The sequence below is a fragment of the Physeter macrocephalus genome, chromosome 9 (genome assembly GCF_002837175.3).
Source record: "Physeter macrocephalus isolate SW-GA chromosome 9, ASM283717v5, whole genome shotgun sequence".
Taxonomy (NCBI): domain Eukaryota; kingdom Metazoa; phylum Chordata; class Mammalia; order Artiodactyla; family Physeteridae; genus Physeter; species Physeter macrocephalus.
In genome coordinates this window covers 81,472,923-81,493,907 of record NC_041222.1, presented here as the reverse complement: position 1 = coordinate 81,493,907, position 20,985 = coordinate 81,472,923, and the positions used below count along the sequence as shown (strand labels likewise).

The window sequence follows — 20,985 nt, the reverse complement described above, 5'->3', positions numbered from 1 at the left end:
GTTTCCTTTCTTTGTGACATCTTTGTCTGGTTTTGGTATCAGGGTGATGGTGGACTTGTAGGATGAGTTTGGGAATGTTCCTCCCTCTGCTATATTTTGAAAGAGTTTGAGAAGGATAGGTGTTAGCTCTTCTCTAAATGTTTGATAGAATTTGCCTGTGAAGCCATCTGATCCTGGGCTTTTGTTTGTTGGAAGATTTTAAATCACAGTTTCAATTTCCGTGCTTGTGATTGGTCTGTTAATGGTTTATCAATTTTCTTTATCTTCTCGAAGAACCACCTTGTAGTTTTATTGATCTTTGCTATCGTTTCCTTCATTTCTTTTTCATTCATTTCTGATCTGATCTTTACGTTTTCTTTCCTTTTGCTAACTTTGGCGTTTTTTTGTTCTTCTTTTTCTCATTGCTTTAGGTGTAAGATTAAGTTGTTTATTTGAGATGTTTCTTGTCTCTTGAGGTAGGATTGTATTGCTATAAACTCCCCTCTTAGAACTGCTTTTGCAGCATCCCATAGGTTTTGTGTCACCGTGTTTTCATTGTCACTTGTTTGTAGGTATTTTTTGATTTCCTCTTTGATTTCTTCAGTGATTTCCTAGTTATTTAGTAGTGTATTGTTAGCCTCCATGTGTTTGTATATTTTACAGATGTTTTCCCGTAATTGATATGTAGCCTCACAGCGTTGTGGTCGGAAAAGATACTTGATAGGATTTCCTAAATTTACTAAGGCTTGATTTGTGAGCCAAGATATGATCTATCCTGGTGAATGTTCCTGCTCTTGAGAAGAAAGTGTATTCTGTTGTTTTTGGATGGAATGTCCTATAAATATCAATTAAGTCCATCTGGTCTAATGTGTCATTTAAAGCTTGTGTTTCCGTTTTTATTTTCATTTTGGATGATCTGTCCGTTGGTGAAAGTGGGGTGTTAAAGTCCTCTACTATGATTGTGTTACTGTTGATTTCCCCTTTTATGGCTGTGAGCATTTGGCTTATGTATTGAGGTGCTCCTATATTGGGTGCATAAATATTTACAATTGTTATTTCTTGTCTTGGATTGATCCCTTGATCATTACGTAGTGTCCTTCATTGTGTCTTGTAACAGTCTTTATTTTAAAGTCTATTTTGTGTGATGTGAGAATTTCTTCTCCAGCTTTCTTTTGATTTCCTTTAGCATGGAATATCTTTCTCTATCCCCTCACTTTCAGTCTGTATGTGTCCCTAGGTCTGAAGTGGGTCTTTTGTAGACAGCATATATACGGCTCTTGTTTTTGTATCCATTCAGCTGGTCTATGTCTTTTGGTGGGAGCATTTAATCCATTTACATTTAAGGTAATTATCAGTATATATATTCCTATTACCATTTTCTTAATTGTTTTGGGTTTTGTTTTTGTAGGTCTTTTCCTTCTCTTGTGTTTCCTGCCTAGAGAAGTTCCTTTAGCATTTGTTGTAACGCTGGTTTGGTGGTGATGAATTCTCTTAGCTTTTGCTTGTCTGTAAAGGTTTTAATTTCTCCATTTAATCTGAATGAGATCCTTGCTGGGTAGAGTAATCTTGGTTGTTGGTTTTTCCCTTTCATCATTTAAATATGTCCTGCCATTGCCTTCTGGCTTGCAGAGTTTCTGCTGAAAGATCAGCTGTTAACCTTCTGGGGATTCCCTTTTATGTTATTTGTTGCTTTTCCCTTGCTGCTTTTAATATTTTTCTTTGTATTTAATTTTTGATAGTTTGATTAATATGTGTCTTGGCATGTTTCTCCTTGGATTTATCCTGTATGGGACTCTCTGCACTTCCTGGATTTGATTGACTCTTTCCTTTCCCATATTAGGGAAGTTTTCAACTATAATCTCTTCAAAATATTTTCTCAGTTCCTTTCTTTTTCTCTTCTTCTTCTGGGACCCCTATAATTTGCATGTTGGTGCGTTTAATTTTGTCCCTGAGGTCTCTGACACTGTCTTCAATTCTTTTCATTCTTTTTTCTTTATTCTGCTCTGTGGTAGTTATTTCCACTGTTTATCTTTCAGGTCACTTATCCATTCTTCTGCCTCACTTATTCTGCTATTGATTCCCTTTAGAGTATTTAAAATTTCATTTATTGTGTTGTTAATGATTGTTTGTTTGCTGTTTACTTCTTCTAGGTCCTTGTTAAACATTTCTTGTATATTCTCCGTTCTATTTCCAAGATTTTGGATCATATTTACTATCATTACTCTGAATTCTTTTTCAGGTACACTGCCTATTTCCTCTTCATTTGTTTGGTCTGGTGGATTTTTACTTCGGTCTTTCATCTGCTGTGTATTTCTCTGTCTTCTCATTTTGCTTAACTTCCTGCATTTGGCGTCTCCTTTTTGCAGGCTGCAGTTTCGTAGTTACTGTAGTTTTTGGTGCCTGCCCCCAGTGGGTAAGGTTGGTTCAGTGGCTTGTTGAGGCTTCCTGGTGGAGGGGACTGGTGCCTGTGTTCTGGTCGATGAGGCTGGATCTTGTCTTTCTGTTGGGCAGGACCACATCCGGTGGTGTGTTTTGGGGTATCTGTGAACTTAGTATGATTTTAGGCCGCCTCTCTGCTAATGGGTGGGGTTGTGTTCATGTCTTGCTAGTTGTTTGGTATGGGGTGTCCAGCACTGGAGCTTGCTAGTCATTGAGGGGAACTGGGTCTTTGCGTGGAACTGGGTCTTTGCGTTGAGATGGAGATCTCTGGGAGAGCTCTTGCACATTGATATTATGTGGGGTCAGGAGCTGTCTGGTGGGTCAATGTCCTGAACTTGGCTCTCCCACCTCAGAGGCTCAGTCCTGAAACCTGGCTGGAGTACCAAGTGTCAGCCACATGGCTCAGAAGAAAAGGGAGAAAAAAAAAGCAAGCAAGCAAGAAAAAAATAAATAAAATTAATAAAGTTATTAAAATAAAAAATTATTAAAATTAAGAAGGTAATAAAATAAGAAAGAGAGCAACAAAACCAATAAACAAATCCACCAATTATAACAAGCGCTAAAAACTAAATTAAGATAATCATAAAAATCAGAAACTATTCATCCACATACAGCAAACCCCAAGTCTACAGTTGCTCCTAAAGTCCCACACCTCAATTTTGGGATGATTCATTGTCTGTTCAGGTATTCCAGAGATGCAGGGCACATCATGTTGATTATGGAGATTTAATCTGCTGCTCCTGAGGCTGCTGGGAGAGATTTCCCTTTCTCTTCTTTGTTCGCTCAGCTCTTGGGGTTCAGCTTTGGATTTGGCCCCGCCTCTGCATATAGGTCATCTGAGGGCGTCTGTTCTTCCCTCAGACAGGAAGGTTTTAAAGGAGCGGCTGATTAAGGGCCTCTGGCTCACTCAGGTTGCGGGGAGGGAGGGGTACGGAATGTGGGGTGAGCCTTCAGCGGGGCAGAGGCCAGCTTGACATTGTAACAGCGTGACGTTTTAACAGAGTGACATTGTAACCACTCTGGCAGTGGCGGGCTGCACAGGCTCCCAGGAGGCGAGGTGTGGATAGTGACCTGTGCTTGCACACAGGCTTCTTGGTGGCCGCAGTAGCAGCATTAGCGTTTCATGCCCATCCCAGGTGTCCACACTGATAGCTGTGGCTTGCGCCTTTCTCTGGATCTTGTTTAGGTGGTGCTCTGCCCTCTGTGGGCATACAGGGAAGGAATCCCCTCTCCTCCTGTACCCCGAAACAATGGTCTCTTGCCTCTTAGGCAAGTCTAGACTTTTTCCCGGACTCCCTCCTGACTACCTGTGGTGCACTAGCCCCCTTCAGGTTTTGTTCACGCAGCCAACCCCAGTCCTCTCCCTTGGGTCTGACCTCCAAATCCCAAGCCTCAGCCCCCAGCCCCCACCCCGGTGGGTGAGCAGACAAGCCTCTCAGGCTGGTGAGTGCTGGTTGGCAGTGATCCTCTGGGCAGGAATCTCTGTGCTTTGCCCTCTGCATCCCTGTTGCTGTGCTCTCCTCCATGTCTGCAAAGCTTCCCCCCCGCCCACCCCCGTCCCCATCAGTGAAGGGCCTTCCTAGTATGTGGAAACTTTTCCTCCTTCACAGCTCCCTCCCAGAGGTGCAGGTCCCATCCCTATTCCTTTGTCTCTGTTTTTTCTTTTTTCTTCTGCCCTACCCAGGTGCGTGGGGATTTTCTTGCCTTTTGGGAAGTCTGAGGTCTTCTGCCAGTGTTCAGTAGGTGTTCTGTAGGAGTTGTTCCACATGTAGATGTATTTTTGATGTATTTGTGGGGAGGAAGGTGATCTCTACATCTTATTCGTCCGCCATATTGAAGGTCCTACCCCAGTTATGTTGTTTTGATCCTCAGTTGCTTTCCTTAGATCTGTAGGTTCCCTTTTCATCTCACTTGATTGCTTTGTTATCTCAATTTTGAGCTCTTGTTTTACTGATATCTTCTTATTAAGGTGTTCCGTAGCTGGAATCAATTATAAAGTGTGCCTTCTCTCCCTGTGTTATATTCTCTTCTAGGCTGATCTCTTTGTCTTCCTTCTGTAAGCCTTTTGTTGTTGTTGTTTTGTTGTTTGTTTATGTTGTGGTTTTATTATTTTGCTTCATGTTGCAGGTTGTATTCCTGGTCAAGGAGACTCTCAGATACAAGGGAAGTATACTGGGCAGAGCTCTTGGGACCCACTCCTGTTGGGGAGTGAGGGAAGCAGGATTAGGTAGAGGGAGAAGCTGGCCTGTGCTTTATCACAACAAAGCCTGATCCCAGGCTCTCTGGAGCTGGAAGGGCTCTACAGAGTTGTCTTGAATTGGGGTGAAAGCCCCTGGCTTTTATACCCCTGCATAGACACACAGGCTGCTCTCAGGGAGTAGGGGTGCTATTGGCAAGGCAGCTTTCTTCAGCTGAGGTTGCTCTTGAGCAACTGCGGAATGAGTGCTTCAGTCCAGAAGAGGGTGTCTGGGTGGCACATCTGGCATCCATTAGAGTTCATTTTATTCTCACAGTGGTGCTGTCCAGACAGTCATTCGGTTTTCTCTGATAAGGTAGGTTGGTTCTTTATTCTTTTCTTACCCTATCTGAAATAGGTATGTTTCCCTTTGACATACAGATTGAGGGCTGAGGTGTTGTTGGTTTTGGTGGTGTTGGTGGTTTTTTAGGTGATATTCCCCCTTTTTTAGTGGACTGAGAGAATGACTGGGAGCCAGTGAAGGGCTGGAAAATGAGTGACTCCGGTGAAGTGATGTGCTGCCTTGTTAAGTATGGTATGAGGTAGGGGTTAAGATTCTGATTCCAGTTACCTAGGGCCATTTGTTAAAAGACCATCTTTTCCCTACTGCTTGCATGGTCATCTTTGTCATGAATCAGGTTTCCATAAAGGTATGTATCTGTCCCCATCTGTGTTCTCTTGCTTTGTCCTGTTAGGCTATCATTGTGCAAATACCGCATTCTCTCATTTATTGTAACTTTAAAATGAATCCTGGGGACTTCCCTGGTGGTCCAGTGGTTAGGGCTCTGTGCTTCCACTGCGGGGCACAGGTTCAGTCCCTGGTTGGGAAACTAGGATTCCTGCATGCAGTGTGGTGCAGCCAAAAAAAAAAAAAAAAAAGCCAAATCCTTGCATCCAGTAGAGTCATTCCAACTTTGTTTTTCTTCAGGGTTATCTTGGATCATGTTTGCTTTTTGCCTTTGCATTCAGTCTTAGGATCAGTTTGTCAGTTTCCACAAAATACCTGCTTGTGTTTTTACAGAGAGATTTTATTTTATAGGTCAGTTTGTGGATAATGGTTCACTGCAATATTGATTCTAATCCATGAAATTTATTTAGGGCTTCTTTAAGTTTTTAAATATTGATTTATAGTTTTCTATGTAGAGGTATTTCTTGGAAATCTTTTATTAGATTTGCACCTGGGTATATTATTTTGAAAAAAGGAAAACCGTATAATGAATCTCCATGTAGCCATCATCCAGTTTCGACAACCTTGTTAAATTTATATCACTCCTCCTCTCAATCCCAACCTCTCCCCCAAGATTATTTTGAAGCAAATTAAAAATGTATTGTCATATGCATTTCAATATGAATTTCTGAAAGATAAGAGGGACATTTTTGTTTAAAAAAAAAAACTACCACCCCAATATTATTTCATGCCTAAAAAAGTAAAAATAATTCCTTATTACCATAAAATACCCAGTTAGTGTTATTTGATGTTTTTTGGGTGCTATTGTAAATGAATACCATTAAAATTTTATGTTCTTTGTGTCTTTATGATATATAGACATAGAAATGATTTTTTTCATGTGTTCATCTTGTATCCAGTAACCTTGCTAAAGTTATTTATTATTTCTAGTAATTTATCCCCAGATTACTTTAGCTTTCTACATATACAATTGTGTTGTTTGTTAATATGACAGTCTGCCTCAAGGGGCAATAGAAGTTTGCCAAGTTTAGCAATGATCAGTTTAAAAAATGGAAAAGAAGTGAACAAATGAAAAGTGAACAAATTTGACAATTTCACTAAGACTGAAAAAAAAGTCTAAGACTTTTTAATAACTCCTATCATTATGTGTTGTCTTCAATTTTTTTTATCAGTTGCTAATATTATTTGTTATTCTATATTCTTTGTAGGTTCCCATCACCAATTGTTCTTGGAATTGGACAGGTAAGTGAAAAAAAAAATTACCCTCTTAATTAGTTGTCAGTACACTTGATAAAATTTTAAGTGCTTTTGTTTAAGACTGTGGTTTACGAATTTGTTCAGCTGGCAGAGGACCATGGTACTTTTGGTGAAACAACATGAAGTATTGACACACATCTTATTTCATTTTACAATTTAGGAACAGTTGTATTTGTAGGAAAAAACAACTAATTTTAACTTCCTTAATAGAATTTAATTACTCTAAAGCAAGGGGGCAGCAGACTGAAAGCCTCCAAGGTCTGCTGGGTAACAGATGAGTGTGCACAGTTTAAGCCACTGTGCCTGAGAAGAAAAGGGTTAGGGAGATGAGGTGAGGCCCACTAGGGATCAGGGAAATCTAATTTTTTTTTTTTTTTTTTTTTTGTGGTACGCGGGCCTCTCACTGTTGTGGCCTCTCCCACTGCAGAGCACAGGCTCCGGAAGCGCAGGCTCAGCGGCCATGGCTCACGGGCCCAGCCGCTCCGTGGCATGTGGGATCTTCCCGGACCGGGGCACGAACCCATGTCCCCTGCATCGGCAGGCAGATTCTCAACCACTGCGCCACCAGGGAAGCCCAGGGAAATCTAATTTTTACATCAAACCCCCTAATTTGTAAATGGTGGCAACAGATTCATATTTTCATAAAACTCTCTACAGGCCAAACAAAACATGTTTGCAGTTTCCTTCCTGAAGTTTGTGATGTTTGTTCTCAAGTGTAAGGATAAACTTGGATAAACTTTCAAACTTACCCCATTTGGCTGTTTCTGAAATTTTCCATTAATATTAATTTGTGGCTTTTTTACTTTTTTGGTCATATGCTGATGATTTCTAGTAGGAACGTGGTAACAGGCACCAAAGTTTTTTTGTTTTCGTTTTCCTTTAGTTTATAAGGAGAAAAACTTAAAATTATAAAAATTGTATCTGTTAACTAAATTTTAAATTGTGAATCTGGAATTTAGATGATTAAACATTATTCTAGTTAAATGTTTTGCTAATAAGGTACTCTTTGCACATCATTTTAGGGAGAAATAAATCATGAGGAAACAATATCTTTCCTTAGGGTCAAAAAATTTATATCTTTATGGTTCAATGTGAAAATATGTTAAAAAGTACTTTACAAGATCAATAATATGTGGTAATGTGCCCTTTGTAATGCCCAAGGCAAATAAATTCACTGGATTGTACTCAATTAAGGTAAAAACGTTTATGATTTGCAATTTGTGGGGGAAGAAGTCAGCAGACCAAATTTTAAAACTCTGAATTGCAGAATATTTTTTTTTTTTTTTTTTTTTTTTTTTTTTTTTTGTGGTATGCGGGCCTCCCTCTGCTGCGGCCTCTCCCGTTGCGGAGCACAGGCTCCGGACGCGCAGGCTCATTGGCCATGGCTCGCGGGCCCAGCCGCTCCGCGGCACGTGGGATCCTCCCAGACCGGGGCGCGAACCCGGTTCCCCTGCATCGGCAGGCGGACGCGCAACCACTGCGCCACCAGGGAAGCCCTGAATTGCAGAATATTTTAAGTAAGTGTTGGTATATTTCTGTAAGAATTATAAAGTAAGTCATGTATACAAACTACAATTATAATTCAGGGTGGGCTTGAATTATATAAATCTATTATAAGTATTAAGTTTGTACACTCAGGCTCAAGGTTTAGGATGATAATCATTTTGAAGGAGACCTTAAATTTTTGCATCCTAATGTGGAGAAAAGTAAGTTCTAAAATTTCTGTAGAAAGGTGATATTAAAACTTTTTATTTTATAATAATAATCTGGAGTATTTCTGATATACCTGGTGTAATCCAGATTAATAGCATTTGAATGAGATGTTTTTGCAACACTGGCTAAATTGGAGAGAAAAATAAATCCCTTTTAAAGTTTGTTTTCCTCTTAATTTGACTTTTGTGTTATAGAAATATTATACTTTACAAAATACATTTATGTATGGAGTTTGCCTCCCTTCCCCCTTCCTTTCATCCCCACACTTACTTTCTGGGGTAAGGTGACCATATGCTCAGTACATAGGAAGGATGGTCCAGGATCAACAAGCAGCCTCACCGACTGTGGTCACTCTGGTCAGTTTTGGGGACACCGTTCCTTTTTCCCACTGTTGTCATTCCTTGAGCCCCTTGAGATATCGTATATACGTTATATTTGATGTTATACTTTTTGCTTATAGTTCTGGTGCAATCTATATGGTAGCAAGAAAAATAATTTTAATGTTTCAAGGAATAATAATTTTTTTTGCAACCTAGAAAATGGACTTTTCAGATATGTATATATTTTTGGTGAATCTCTTTTCTTTTGATGATGTGTTTGTACCTCAAATAGTCTTTCCAGATATTTTGCTGAAGTTTTTCTCTTCCCTTTTCTTTAGATGGCAGTTACCATGATGATACTATATGTATCCAAGCTAAATAAAGTAATTCACTTCCCTGATTTTGACAAGAAAATTCCTATTAAGGTATGTGATGGAAAGTACATATAGCTATGATGGAAGATGTAGAAATGCTATAGAATTACAAACTGATCTTAGAGTACAGTTCTGTTTCTATACACACTGTGCTTCCTGCTGGCAATGGGTAGAAACTTCTTAATAAAGATTTCATATCATTCAGTGGTCCACTAATGTAACATAATAATGGTAAAAGTATGTGCTTAGCAATGGATATTAAATAAATACTATGTGTCTTCTGAAATGGCAAAGCTTTCTAACAGGAATTGGCAAGCTTATCTGGTAAATGACCAGATAGCAAATAATTAGGCTTTGTGGGCCAGACCATCTCTGCTGCAGCTATTCAGCGCTGTACCATGAAAGCAGCTGTAGATGATACGTATATAAATGAATCGGTGTAGTTGTGTTCTAATAAAACTTTATTTGCATAAATAAAAGATGGGTTAGATTTATCTCTTGGGCCCTCCCTATTTGTTGATCCCTGTTTTAAATTTTCATTTTTAGCTTGGATTGATAACAGTTGTGAGTAGAACGATGAATAAACACATTTTGATATACATAGTTTTTTTTCCATGGTGGAACTAGAAACATGAGACCTGCCATTCCTTCCTGGGAATGTGGAATGGAACTAACTTTTATTGTACAGTTGCTGGGTGACATGCATGAGGCCAGACATTTAATTCCTAGAGCAATCCCATACGACAGGTGGTATAAAATCAATCATGGTGACATTTTTGGATTTAGAGAGGTTAAATCAGACTGCAGTTCCTTGAGAGTGAGGACCTCACATGGTTTGTTCACTGCCATGTCTCTCAGGCCTGGAAAAACACTGGCATCTAGCTCTGGATTATTCATCAGGTCGACTAAGCACATGCTTACTGCATCAATAATCAGGGACATCCACAGAAAGAGAAAAACAAAATATTGAAGTATAGGAAAGATATTAACCCAATCATCAAAAGAAAAATCAGAATATTGTTGGGCTTGCTTACACTTAGCTTATGATATAATTTTTAAATACTTTGAACAATTGTGAAATATGATCTAGACATAGGAAAGAAGGCATCATACATGACTGTGTAGTTGAATGAATAATTACCCTTGTAATCAATACCTAGGTCATGAGATGGGATCACAAAATCCTTCTTTACCCACTATTCTGACTTTTGTAGTAATAATTTTCTTGCTTTCTTTGTAATTTTTCTAAATTTGTATGTATCCTTGAATTATGTAGTTTAGGTTTGCCTATTTTTGGATGTTATATAAAGGGAATTAAACCCTATATATTCTTTTGTATCTTGCTTCTTTCACTTAATATTATGTTGGTAAGATTCATCCACATTGTTGTGTGTAGCTGTATTCTTTTATTTTCATTGTATAAATATATTACAATTTATTTATCTGTTTTACTGTTTATGGTAATTGGGGTTGTTTCTAGTTTGGGCCCTAGAAAAATAAAAAGTACTGTTCTGAACATACTGATAGTTGGATCTTGGTGCACAAGTATTAGTCACCTAAGGCTCCCATAACAAAATACCACAGACTAGGTGGCTTAACAGAAATTTATTTTCTCACACTTTCGGAGGCTGGAAGTCCAAGATCAAGGTGCCAACAGGGTTGGTTTCTGATGAGAGTTCTCTCCTTGGCATATAGACAGCTGCCTTCTCACTGTGACCTCATGTGGCCTTTACTCTGTGCCTATGCACTCCAGGTGTCCCTTCCTCTTCTTATAAGTACACAAGTCCTATTGGATTAGGACCCCACATTTACTACCTCATTTAACCTTAATTACCTCCTTAAAGGCCCTATCTTCACATGCAGTCACCTGGGGGCTGGGGTTCAAAATGTGAATTTTGAGCAGATACAGTTCAGTCCAAAACAGCAAATGTGCGTGAGTTTTGGGAAGCTTATCAAGAAGTGAAACTGCTGACTCCTAGGGTGAGCACATTGTCAACCTGAGTAGATAATGGCAAACTGTTCCCCCAAGTGGTTGTACCAGTTCCCACTCCTGACAAAAGTGCATGAAGGTCCCTATTGCTCCTCATTCTTGCCAGTCCTTGGTATGCCAGTCATTTTAAACTGTGCTGATCTGGTGGGTGCATAATGACATCTTCTTGGCTTTTATTTGCATTTCCTTGTTTATTAATGAGGTTGAGTGCCTTTTCATTTTTTAGTGCCCATTTGGATATCCTCTTTTGTGAAATACTTGTTCAAGACTTTTGCCCATTTTTCTGTTGGGTTGATGTCTTTTTCTTACTGATTTGTGTAGGAGTTTTAAAAAATATATTAATGATAGTCCTCTTGTTAGTTATATACAGCATTATGAATATATTTCCCTGCTCTGTTTCATATCTTTTTGTTTTCTTTATTATGTATTTATTTTGTATTCCTTTATCATGTATTCCATATCATGAAAAGGAATCTTAATTTTAAAATAGTTAAATTTTATCAGTCTTTTCCTTAATAATTAATCACTATTTTTCTTATTTAGGAAATTCTTCCCTACTCTGAGGTTATGAAGATATTTTTCTAGATAAAAGATATATTGTTTTTCAGAGTTAGGTTTTTAATCTGCTTGGAGTTGATTTTTGTGGATGGTATGAGGTAATGGTGCAATTTCATTTATTTTTTCATTTGTCACAGACTCAGCTGAAAAGTTTATCCTTGATATTGTGCCACTTATATCATGGTACTATTGTTCACATATGTTTCTAAGCTCTCCATGCTTTTTCATTTGTCTATTTGTGTTTCTGCACCATTACCTCACAGTCGTAATTACTATTGCTTTAGGCAAAGTCTTGCTATCTGGTAGAGCAAGTCTTTCCTCCTAAGTTCTTGGTTCTTCACATTTTTATGTGAATATTAGAAGCAGTTTGTCAAGTTTCATGAAAAATAACCTTTTGAGATTTTGACTGGAATTGCATTGAAGCTCTAAAACAGTTTGGAATGAATTGACATCTTTAAAGTATTGAATATTTCAATCCATGTACATGGTATACATACCCCTTCTTTAATTGCCCTCAGTAAAGTTTTATAATTTTCTCTATAGAGTTCTAACAGTTTTTATTAGATTTATTCTGAGATACATCTTTTTTTTTTTTTTTTTTGCTATTGCATGTATCTTTTAAAAACAGGGGAATTCCCTTGCTGTCCAGTGGTTAGGACTCCACGCTTCCATTGCAGGGGGCACAGGTTTGATCCCTGGTCAGGGAACTAAGATCCCGCATGCTGCGTGGCACAGCCAAAATAACCCCAGATTATTTGGAAAGTTAGAAGTATATCGACTAAAAAATTATTCACAATGTAAAAGTTGAGAGTTATGTTTTATTCGGCGGGAATTTTTAGTACTTCAAGCCTAGGAGGCAGCATCTCAAGTAACTGTGGGAGAACTGCTCTGAGGAGGTGAGGTGAGGAGCCAGGACATATAGGAGTTTGCAACAAATGGCAGGTGGTCTGAAGGTCAAAAGATTATTGTTAATTAAAGAAAACCGGGTATGTCAGCTTAAGGGATTTAGAGCTTTTCTATATATGGGAAGATGCAGGAGTCTGGGCTCACTGAAATCATGCCTTTGGTATGCATCTCAGCTATCTGGGACCAGTATCCTGTGTTTTCATATCCTGAGTTTCCTCAGGGCTCACCAGCTCACCATAGGCTGTGGCTGCAAAGGTGGTGGCTGCAATGGCTGATGACTGTGACATCCTTTGTTTACTGATATGGCAGGACATATTCCACTTCTCAGGTACATATTTTTATCTTTCTTTTGTATATTTTCTTTGTATCTGCAACATTCTAACTTTCATTTCTTTTACTTGCCTTACTGTGTAGCACAGGACCTACAGTGCAATGTTGATAGAAATGGAAATACTGGGCATTTTTGCCTGATCTCAAAGGGGAAACTTTTAATATTTCGCCATTAAGTGTATTGTTTGCTGTAGGTTTTTCTGAGATGCCTTTTTTTGTGTTCCAGTCACCTTTTGCTGTAGGGACATAGACCCTACCTCTGGATGGAAGGGAGTGTCAAAGTCACATTTTAAGAGTATGTGAGAAGAGAGATATTGCTACAGCCGTTATGTCTGATTATGGATTTGTCTATTTCTCTTGGTATTTCTGCCAGGTTTTTTGTTTTGTTTTATGTATTTTGAGGCTGTATGATTAGGTGCCTAAATTTTTTTGTGTTTTGGCTGCACCTCGCGGCATTCGGGATCTTAGTTTCTCAACCAGGGATAGAACCCATGCCCCTTGCAGTGGAAGTGCAGAGCCCTAACCACTGGACCGCCAGGGAATTCCCATAGGTGCTTAAAATTTTAAATTAGTTAAATCTTACTGGTGAATTAAAGTGTTTAATTGTGCACAGTGGAACTCCTCTGTTTCAGTTCTTTTAGTGTTCCCCTGGAATTCAAAACAGGCATATCTAACTTATCAAATTATAAAGTTGATTAATTAATGTATTAATTAATCAGCAGGGGAATTAGCACAAATAATTTAGCCCATGGTTACCAGAAACTAGAAGTCAGTACTGTCTTTATTTTGAATTGTATATGGAAATAGGGGCAACTGATTCTCTTCAATACCTAAGAACCTCTAAAGTTGTAATATCACCAGCTATGTGATTGTTGAGTCAGTTGTACACTGTTAACCAGAATGTTGTTGACTGAAAAAAAATGTGCAACGTAAAAGTTGAGAATTATGTTTTATTTTGCGGACAAAACGAGGACTTAAGCCCAGGAGGCAGTCTCTCAGATAGCTCAGGTGGCTCTGAGGGACTGCTCCAAAGAAGTGAGGGAAAGGCCAGCATATACAGGAGTTTTTGCAACAAAGACCAGGTAATTGGAACTTCAAAAGATTACTGTTAGTTAAAGAAAGCCAGATAGTATCTCAAGCTAATGAATTTAGTGCTTTTCTATGTATGGGAAGATGCAAGAGTCTGGGCTCATTGAAATTATTCCTTTGATTTGACCTTAGCTATCTGGGACCAGTATCCTCTTCCTTTCCATCCTGAGTCTCCTCAGGGTGCACCATGGGGGTGACTGCAGTGACTGAGGGCTTGGCAGTGGCCAGCCCATTTTTCTCCATCCTGAGTTCCCTCAGAGCTCAATTTCAGGGGGGCTGTAGTGGCTATCAAGCCATCAAGCTGCAACATCCTTTGTTTACTGATATGGCAGGCCCAAACATTTTTCATTTACAATGTTGATGAATAAAAGGGAAGGTCCTGGATCTATTATCTTGCTTATGTTTCTTGAGCAAATTTCCTAATAAAGAAATTCTGTAACTTTTTTGCAGATGACACATAGTATTTAAAAATCTTTCAAAAGATATCTGAGTTGCACACTTAGTGTCTTTTTAGTGGGAAAAGAAATGTTGAACTCATCTTGATAGCTATGGAGTATTATATTAGTTAAAAAGTTCTTAAAAGTTATCATATGAGCTTATGAAGGGATTTTTTTTTCATTTATGGAAGACTAGGTGTTACATTTTATCTCTTTTTCAGTGTGTTCTGAATAATATTTCTCTTAACAATCAGAAAATAATGCAGGAGCTCATAGCTCGGTAAACCTAATTCAAGTACAAGCTACATTGTTTAATCTTGGTAAATATTTAATTATTCTAGGCCTTTAAAACAAATAAAGTAACTCCAAAGTAATGTGGCCAGTATACACAACTTTTTGGAAGTGTCACCAACTGTGTGACATGTCAGTGGGATATAGACCTTTGCCTTTGTCCAGAAAAGTGCATATATGCATAGATAACAGAAGTTTGCACACATTTTCAATGGCCTTCTGAATCTTATTCATAAACTATATTTATATAGTTTATAAGCGATAAACACCGATCCTCAACTCACCAACCTGGCTAGGGGTCTCCATCTAAGAGAGGTGCTTGTTCAGAGCTTTCTTTTAGGGAAGTAGTCTACTAATGTGGGCAAGGTCAGGATTTCCATTTCTATCCAGCCTCCACACCACCACCATGATTATGGATATCACTTCCTACCTAACTATTTTTTGATCACATGGAGAAACTCATGATGTGTTCTGGACTCTGGAAAATTTAGTCATTGCAAAGAAAGGAACTCAGAATGATTTGCTTACTGATGGGGAGTGAATGTCACCATTTTTATATATGAAAGAAAATGTTATTGGATTACTAACCAAATATTCTTTCTTTTATTATTGAAGCTGTTTCCTCTGCCTCTCCTCTACGTTGGAAACCACATAAGTGGATTATCAAGCACAAGTAAATTAAGGTAGAGTACAGGATAATGGTTGATCGGAATCTTCACTCATTTGCTTTTAGAGTCACAAAGATCAGCTTTGATTTTTCAAGATATTGCTTGAGCTACATATAGAAGACAATAATATTCCATAATTTAAGAAAATAAGGTAGAGTTTTGAATTTAATTTGATAGTGCTTTAGAAATGTTAAAAAGCTGATATATTTTTCTTTATGTTCAAGTCTGAAGATAGAATGTGAGATCTGTAGAAATCAAGATAGAGAAGGTATGATTTATTCGGGAAGATTCATTTATGCGAATATGGTTCTGTGTAACTTTTGGTTTCATCACAGTTTTATAAAAGCAGGAATATTCTGTCAGATTTGGTGTAGGTAAGGCTTGGTACAAGGAAAAATAAATGACAGACGTTATTTTCAAATATGTGATATATACCTCTGAAATCTGCATTTGCATTTATTTTATGGTCCTTTGACTACTCTGTTAAAAGTCACTGCAAAAATTAAAATAGAAGTGTACAAAGACCAAGTCATCCTATAAATTGGAAAACGTGGTGTGAAATATGTAGACTAATGAACACACATTAGGGTGACAAACCTTATGAAAAAGATGTGAATAATGGGAAAATAAAATCTGACCAAAGGGTGAAAGAAATGGAAGGAAACCTGTTTGTATAGGGAGAGAAGAAAAGTGGCAGGTAGGAGGTAGACCAGAAGGAGAAAGTACATATAAAACTGAGAAATGTGAAATTAGGCCTGTTGCCTTTCACTCTTGTTTGGAAAGGACAGGTTGTGGTTGTTGTGAAAAACAAAATGTCCAATACTGTTTTTAGTTACATATTTTAGTTGTTTTGTTGTTTCCTTCTGGGATTAGGACAGTCAATTTTCCTAATTATCTTAAATTTGTATTAAAACTCCCTGTGGTAGGTGCTATTGCTGCATTGCCACATATCCTCTTGCCCTGTCTCTGAGCCCACTAGCAGCGTGGGGATGCCTTCAGTTACCCTCGTAGCTGCCCAGCCGCACTGGGGGTCTCTGCCTCGCAGATGAGGACTTCTTGTTTTAGTGATCTTACAAACATTTTTATTACAAGTGTTCTTCAACACTTCTCTACATGCATAGCAGAAGCGGTAAGATGACGGCTTCTTGGGTGCCATGGGGGCTTTCAGCAAGTGAGACTGAGGAGGAAGGAAGGAAGATTGCTTATACGTGGTGTCATATAGTATGTTTCTCTGTCTCCCCTATTTTCCATAAACTGGTAGTTGGTCCTAGAGGCTTGATCAGATTCAGATTCAATTTTTCAGGCAACATCAGTTTATTGGTGATGTTGGGTTCCTTCTACTGCATCACCTCATGGGACACATAATGTTTTATCCCACCTTTAATGATATTTAATTGATCAGCTCCACTTTTAATGATTTTAAGGGGTCATTCTGGTCCCTTCATTAGAATGTTTCCCATCAATTTTTCACCTAATGGTTTTAGCCTCTATTGATGATCATTGTCTAGATTCATTATTTCATTTCAAATTGAAAAATGATGATTTTCTAACTATATCACCCCTTCTACATTAATTGTCTAAACTTCATCAATAAATACAAACTTTCATTCACCATATCGTACAGGAAAGGCAGGATGAAGCTTTATTTATAAATGTTCAGAGTAATAAATTAGTGTCCTGTCACCTTCAATAGTGAGTTGTTGTTTTTGTTTGTTTTGTTTTTTACCATCATTATTAACTCATGCATTTTCATTTATTTGAAACAAGTCCCTCATGAGATACGCATTTTGCAAATATTTTCTCTCAGTCTATGGCTTGTCTTTTCATTCTCTTAACACTGTCTTTCAGAGCAGAAGTTTTAATTTTAATGAAGTTCCACCATCATTTTTTTCTTTCACAGATTGTGCTTTTGGTGTTGTATCTAAAAACTCATTGCCAAACCCAAGGCCATCTAGATTTTCTCCTACATTATCTTCCAGAAGTTTATGTTTTATATTTAGGTGTATGATCCATTTTGAAGTTAATTTTTGTGAAAGGTATAAGGCCTGTGTCTAGATTCAGGTTTTTTTACGTGTAGATGTCCAGTTGTTTGAGCACCATTTGTTGAAAAGGCTAGTCTATCTCCATTGAATTGTATTTGCTCCTTTGTCAAAGATTAGTTGACTATATTTGTGTAGGTATATTTCTGGGCTCTCTATTCTGTTCCATTATTCTATTTGTTTCATTTACTTAATGTTTTAATTCATTATATAAATACTTCTTTTGATGCTCAAATTATATCATCTCAGGTCAGTGGGAGCCTCTTTGAGTTGACTTCTATGTTCTAGGGCCCCAGTAGTCTTTGATTACTTCCTTGCTTCCTGGCACATGATGTCCCAGATTTATTTGGACTTTTCCTGCCATTTCTCCAAGGATCCCCTGGTTATTTTTAGTGTGAGGTTGAGGCCATAGTCTGGGTGCTGGATATATTTGGAAGGAAGGGCTAACACAGTATCCTGATGAATAACATGTAGGGTATGAGAAAAAGAAAGACCAAGATGCCTTCATGGTTTTTTGCCTGATGAAGTGGAAGAACAGAATTGCTATTGATTAGGTCTATACCTAGGAGTAGGATTGCTGGGGGTATGGCCATTCTGTGTTTAACATTTTGAGGAACTGCCAAGCTGTTTTCCAAAGTGGCTGTGCCATTTTACTTTCCCACCAGCAGTGTACAAGGGTTACAGTTTCTGTACATTCTTGCCAAGTTTGTTATTGTCTACCTTTTTGATTATAGCTATCGTAGTAGTTGTGATGTCGTATCTTATTGTGGTTCTGGTTTGCATTTCCCTGATGATTATTGATATTGACCATTTTTTTATGTGCTTATTGGTCATTTATATAGCTTCTTTGGAGTAATGTCTATTCAAGTCCTTTGCCCATTTTTTAACAGGGTTATTTATCTTTTTATTATTGAGTTTTAAGTCTTTAGGTATTCTAGATACAGATCCTTTATTATATATATGATTGCAAAATTTTCTCCTATTCTGTGGATTGTCTTTTTACTCTCTTGATGGTGTACTTTGAAGCACAAAAGTTTTAAGGTTTTAAAAATTTAATTAATAATTAATGTAAAATATACATAACATAAAACTCACCATTTTAACTATTTTTAAGTGGACAGTTATTGGCATTAAGTACACTCACAATCTTGAGCAACCATCACAACTATCTATTTCCAGAAATTTTTCATCATCCCAAACAGAAATTCTGTACTCATTAAACCGAATGCCCCATTCCCCCATCCCTCCGGCCCTGGTAAACTCTATTTTACTTGCTATCTCTATGAATTTGCCTATTCTAGATATTTCATACAAATGGAATCATACAATATTTGTCCTTTTATGTCCAGTTTATTTCAGTTAGCATAATGTTTTTGTTTCATCCATGTTGTAGCATGTATCAGAATTTCATTCCTTAGTAAGACTGTATAATATTCTATTGCATATATCTATCACATGTTGTTTATCTATTTATAAAAGTTTTACATTTTGGGGAAGTCTGATATATTTATATTTGTTATTGTTGCTTGTGCTTTTGGTATTGTGTCTAAGAGAATTTTGCCTGACCCAGGGTCATGAAGATATAAACCTATTCTTTCATCTAAGAGTTTTATAGTTTTAGCTCCTACATTTAGGTCTTTGATGTATTTTGACGTAATTTTTTCTATATAGTGTGAGGTAGGGGTCCAAAATCATGCTTTTGCATGTGAATGTTGAGTTGTTTCAGCATTATTTATTGAAAAGACTGTTCTTTCCCCATTGTATTGTCTTGGCACCCTTGTTGAAAATTAATTGACCGTAATTGGAAATATTTACTTCTTGATTCTCAATCTTATTGCTTTGATTAAATGTTTATCTTTAAACTAGTACTAGATAATACTGATGATTGTAGCTTTGTAGTGAGTTTTGAAATTGGGTCCACCAACTTTGTTCTTCTTTTTCAAGATTGTTTTGGCTTTCTGGTTTTCTTGCATTTCCACATTGATTATAGAATTAGTTTGTCAATTTCTGGGGGAAAAAAAGCCAGCTGAAAGTTTGATAGGACTGTATTGAATCTATAGATTTATTTGGGAAGTATTTCTATTTTAACAACGTTAAGCCTCTGATCCATAACATGGAGTGTCTTTCCATTTAATCTTCTTTCACCTTTTAACAATATTTTGTAGTTTGTAGTGTATTACAAGTCTTACACTGGTTTTGTTATGTTATTCCTAAGAATTTTGTACTTTTTGATGCTATCATAAATGGAATTGTTAATTTCCTTTTGGGATTGCTCATTGCTAGTGTATGGAAGTACAATTGATTTTTGTATATTCATTTTGTTTCCTGCACACTTACTTCATTTGTTCTAATAATAATTTTTTAATGGATTTCTAGGATTTTCTCTGTATATATCATCTGAAAATAGAGACAACTTTATTTCTTTTCTTTTTTCCAAACTATATACTTTTTTTTTTTTTTTTTGGCCTAATTGTCCCATCTAGAACCTCGAGTACAATGCGGAATAGATGTAGTGGTGAGAGCGAACATCCTGGTCTTATTCCTGATCTTAGGGGGAAGAACATTCAGCTTTTCACCATTAAGTATCCTTATCTGCTTTTACTTTTATTATTTTTTTCTTCTTGGCTATGCTGCATGGCTTATGGGATCTTAGTTCCCCAACCAGGGATTGAACTCAGGCCCTCGGCACTGAGAGCACAGCGTCCTAACCACTGTACTGCCAGGGAATTCACCTTATCTGCTTTTAAAAGGCATCATCTAAAAATACTTTTTGAATTTAATTGAAAATAATAAGACTTTTTTTTTTGTCTTGCTTTGAAAAAGGCAGTTCAGAACAGTCTCTAAGACATTTTTAAGTGAAGTTTCTGAAAATTCTTTCTGCACTGCTCTCTGGTTGTAGTGTGAAACCCCTCCTCAGGTCTGGTCAGGAGGAGCTGCCCCACCCACTCCCCAAACGCTGTGGTTCTGGCTTTCCTTTCTTTGGTCACCATTTCCTCAGGGTCACATTGGAAGCAGATGGAGGTGGGTTTTTCCAGCCCTGGCAGTCTGTGGCTGTGCATTGAGCTGTGTCCTGGAATCTCTGGGTTTTAAGAGTGGGTGAAAGGTTCATAAGTATTTTTGAAAGGCAGTGAATGTGACCTCATTACATAAAGTTTTAGGGAAAAATTACCCATAATTTTATCCTCTAACATACTATTTTAAATACTCACTTTCAGTCTTTTTCCATATACAGAATGTATTTTATTACAGTTGTAGACTCTGCATAGTTTTGTCACCTCCTTGATTTATTTAACATTTGTTTTCCAAGAGTGGTAAAGTTTTATATTATAGAGTTAATGTATAATGTTCCCTCAAGTGGATTTATCATAATTTATTTAATCATTGCCTTGTCTGATATTCAGGTTGTTTCTGATGTTTTTCCCAAAGACATTACTGCAATGAACATGTTTGTGCACATGATTTTTTTTCTTTCCTTTGGGTTATTATCTTAGGGTAAGTTTCCCAGCAAGAAGTAATTAGATCCTAGGTTAGGACCATTTAATGACTGTCCATACATAGTCCCAACTTGATTTGTCAAAGGCTGTATTGGTTCACACTGCATATAATCTTTTAGCACAAACTTTGTAGTAGTTGGATAGTATGATGTTTTGAATTGCCAGTAAGTAAAAGTG

General features: G+C 37.5%; 1 protein-coding gene across 3 annotated transcripts in view; it reads left to right on the top strand.

The window, feature by feature from the left end:
- Positions 1 to 20,985, top strand: part of SLC35D2 (solute carrier family 35 member D2) — a 53,769-nt gene that overhangs the window by 9,361 nt on the left and 23,423 nt on the right. For 2 of the 3 annotated variants that reach the window (XM_024132931.1, XM_024132930.2), the window contains exons 2-4: positions 6,551 to 6,584; positions 8,971 to 9,057; positions 15,223 to 15,290. In XM_024132931.1, the coding sequence (XP_023988699.1) occupies positions 6,551 to 6,584; positions 8,971 to 9,057; positions 15,223 to 15,290 (189 nt within the window). Of the gene's footprint in view, positions 1 to 6,550; positions 6,585 to 7,969; positions 8,117 to 8,970; positions 9,058 to 15,222; positions 15,291 to 20,985 lie in introns of those variants that run through there. The other variant, XM_028494123.2, reaches the window with a different exon arrangement.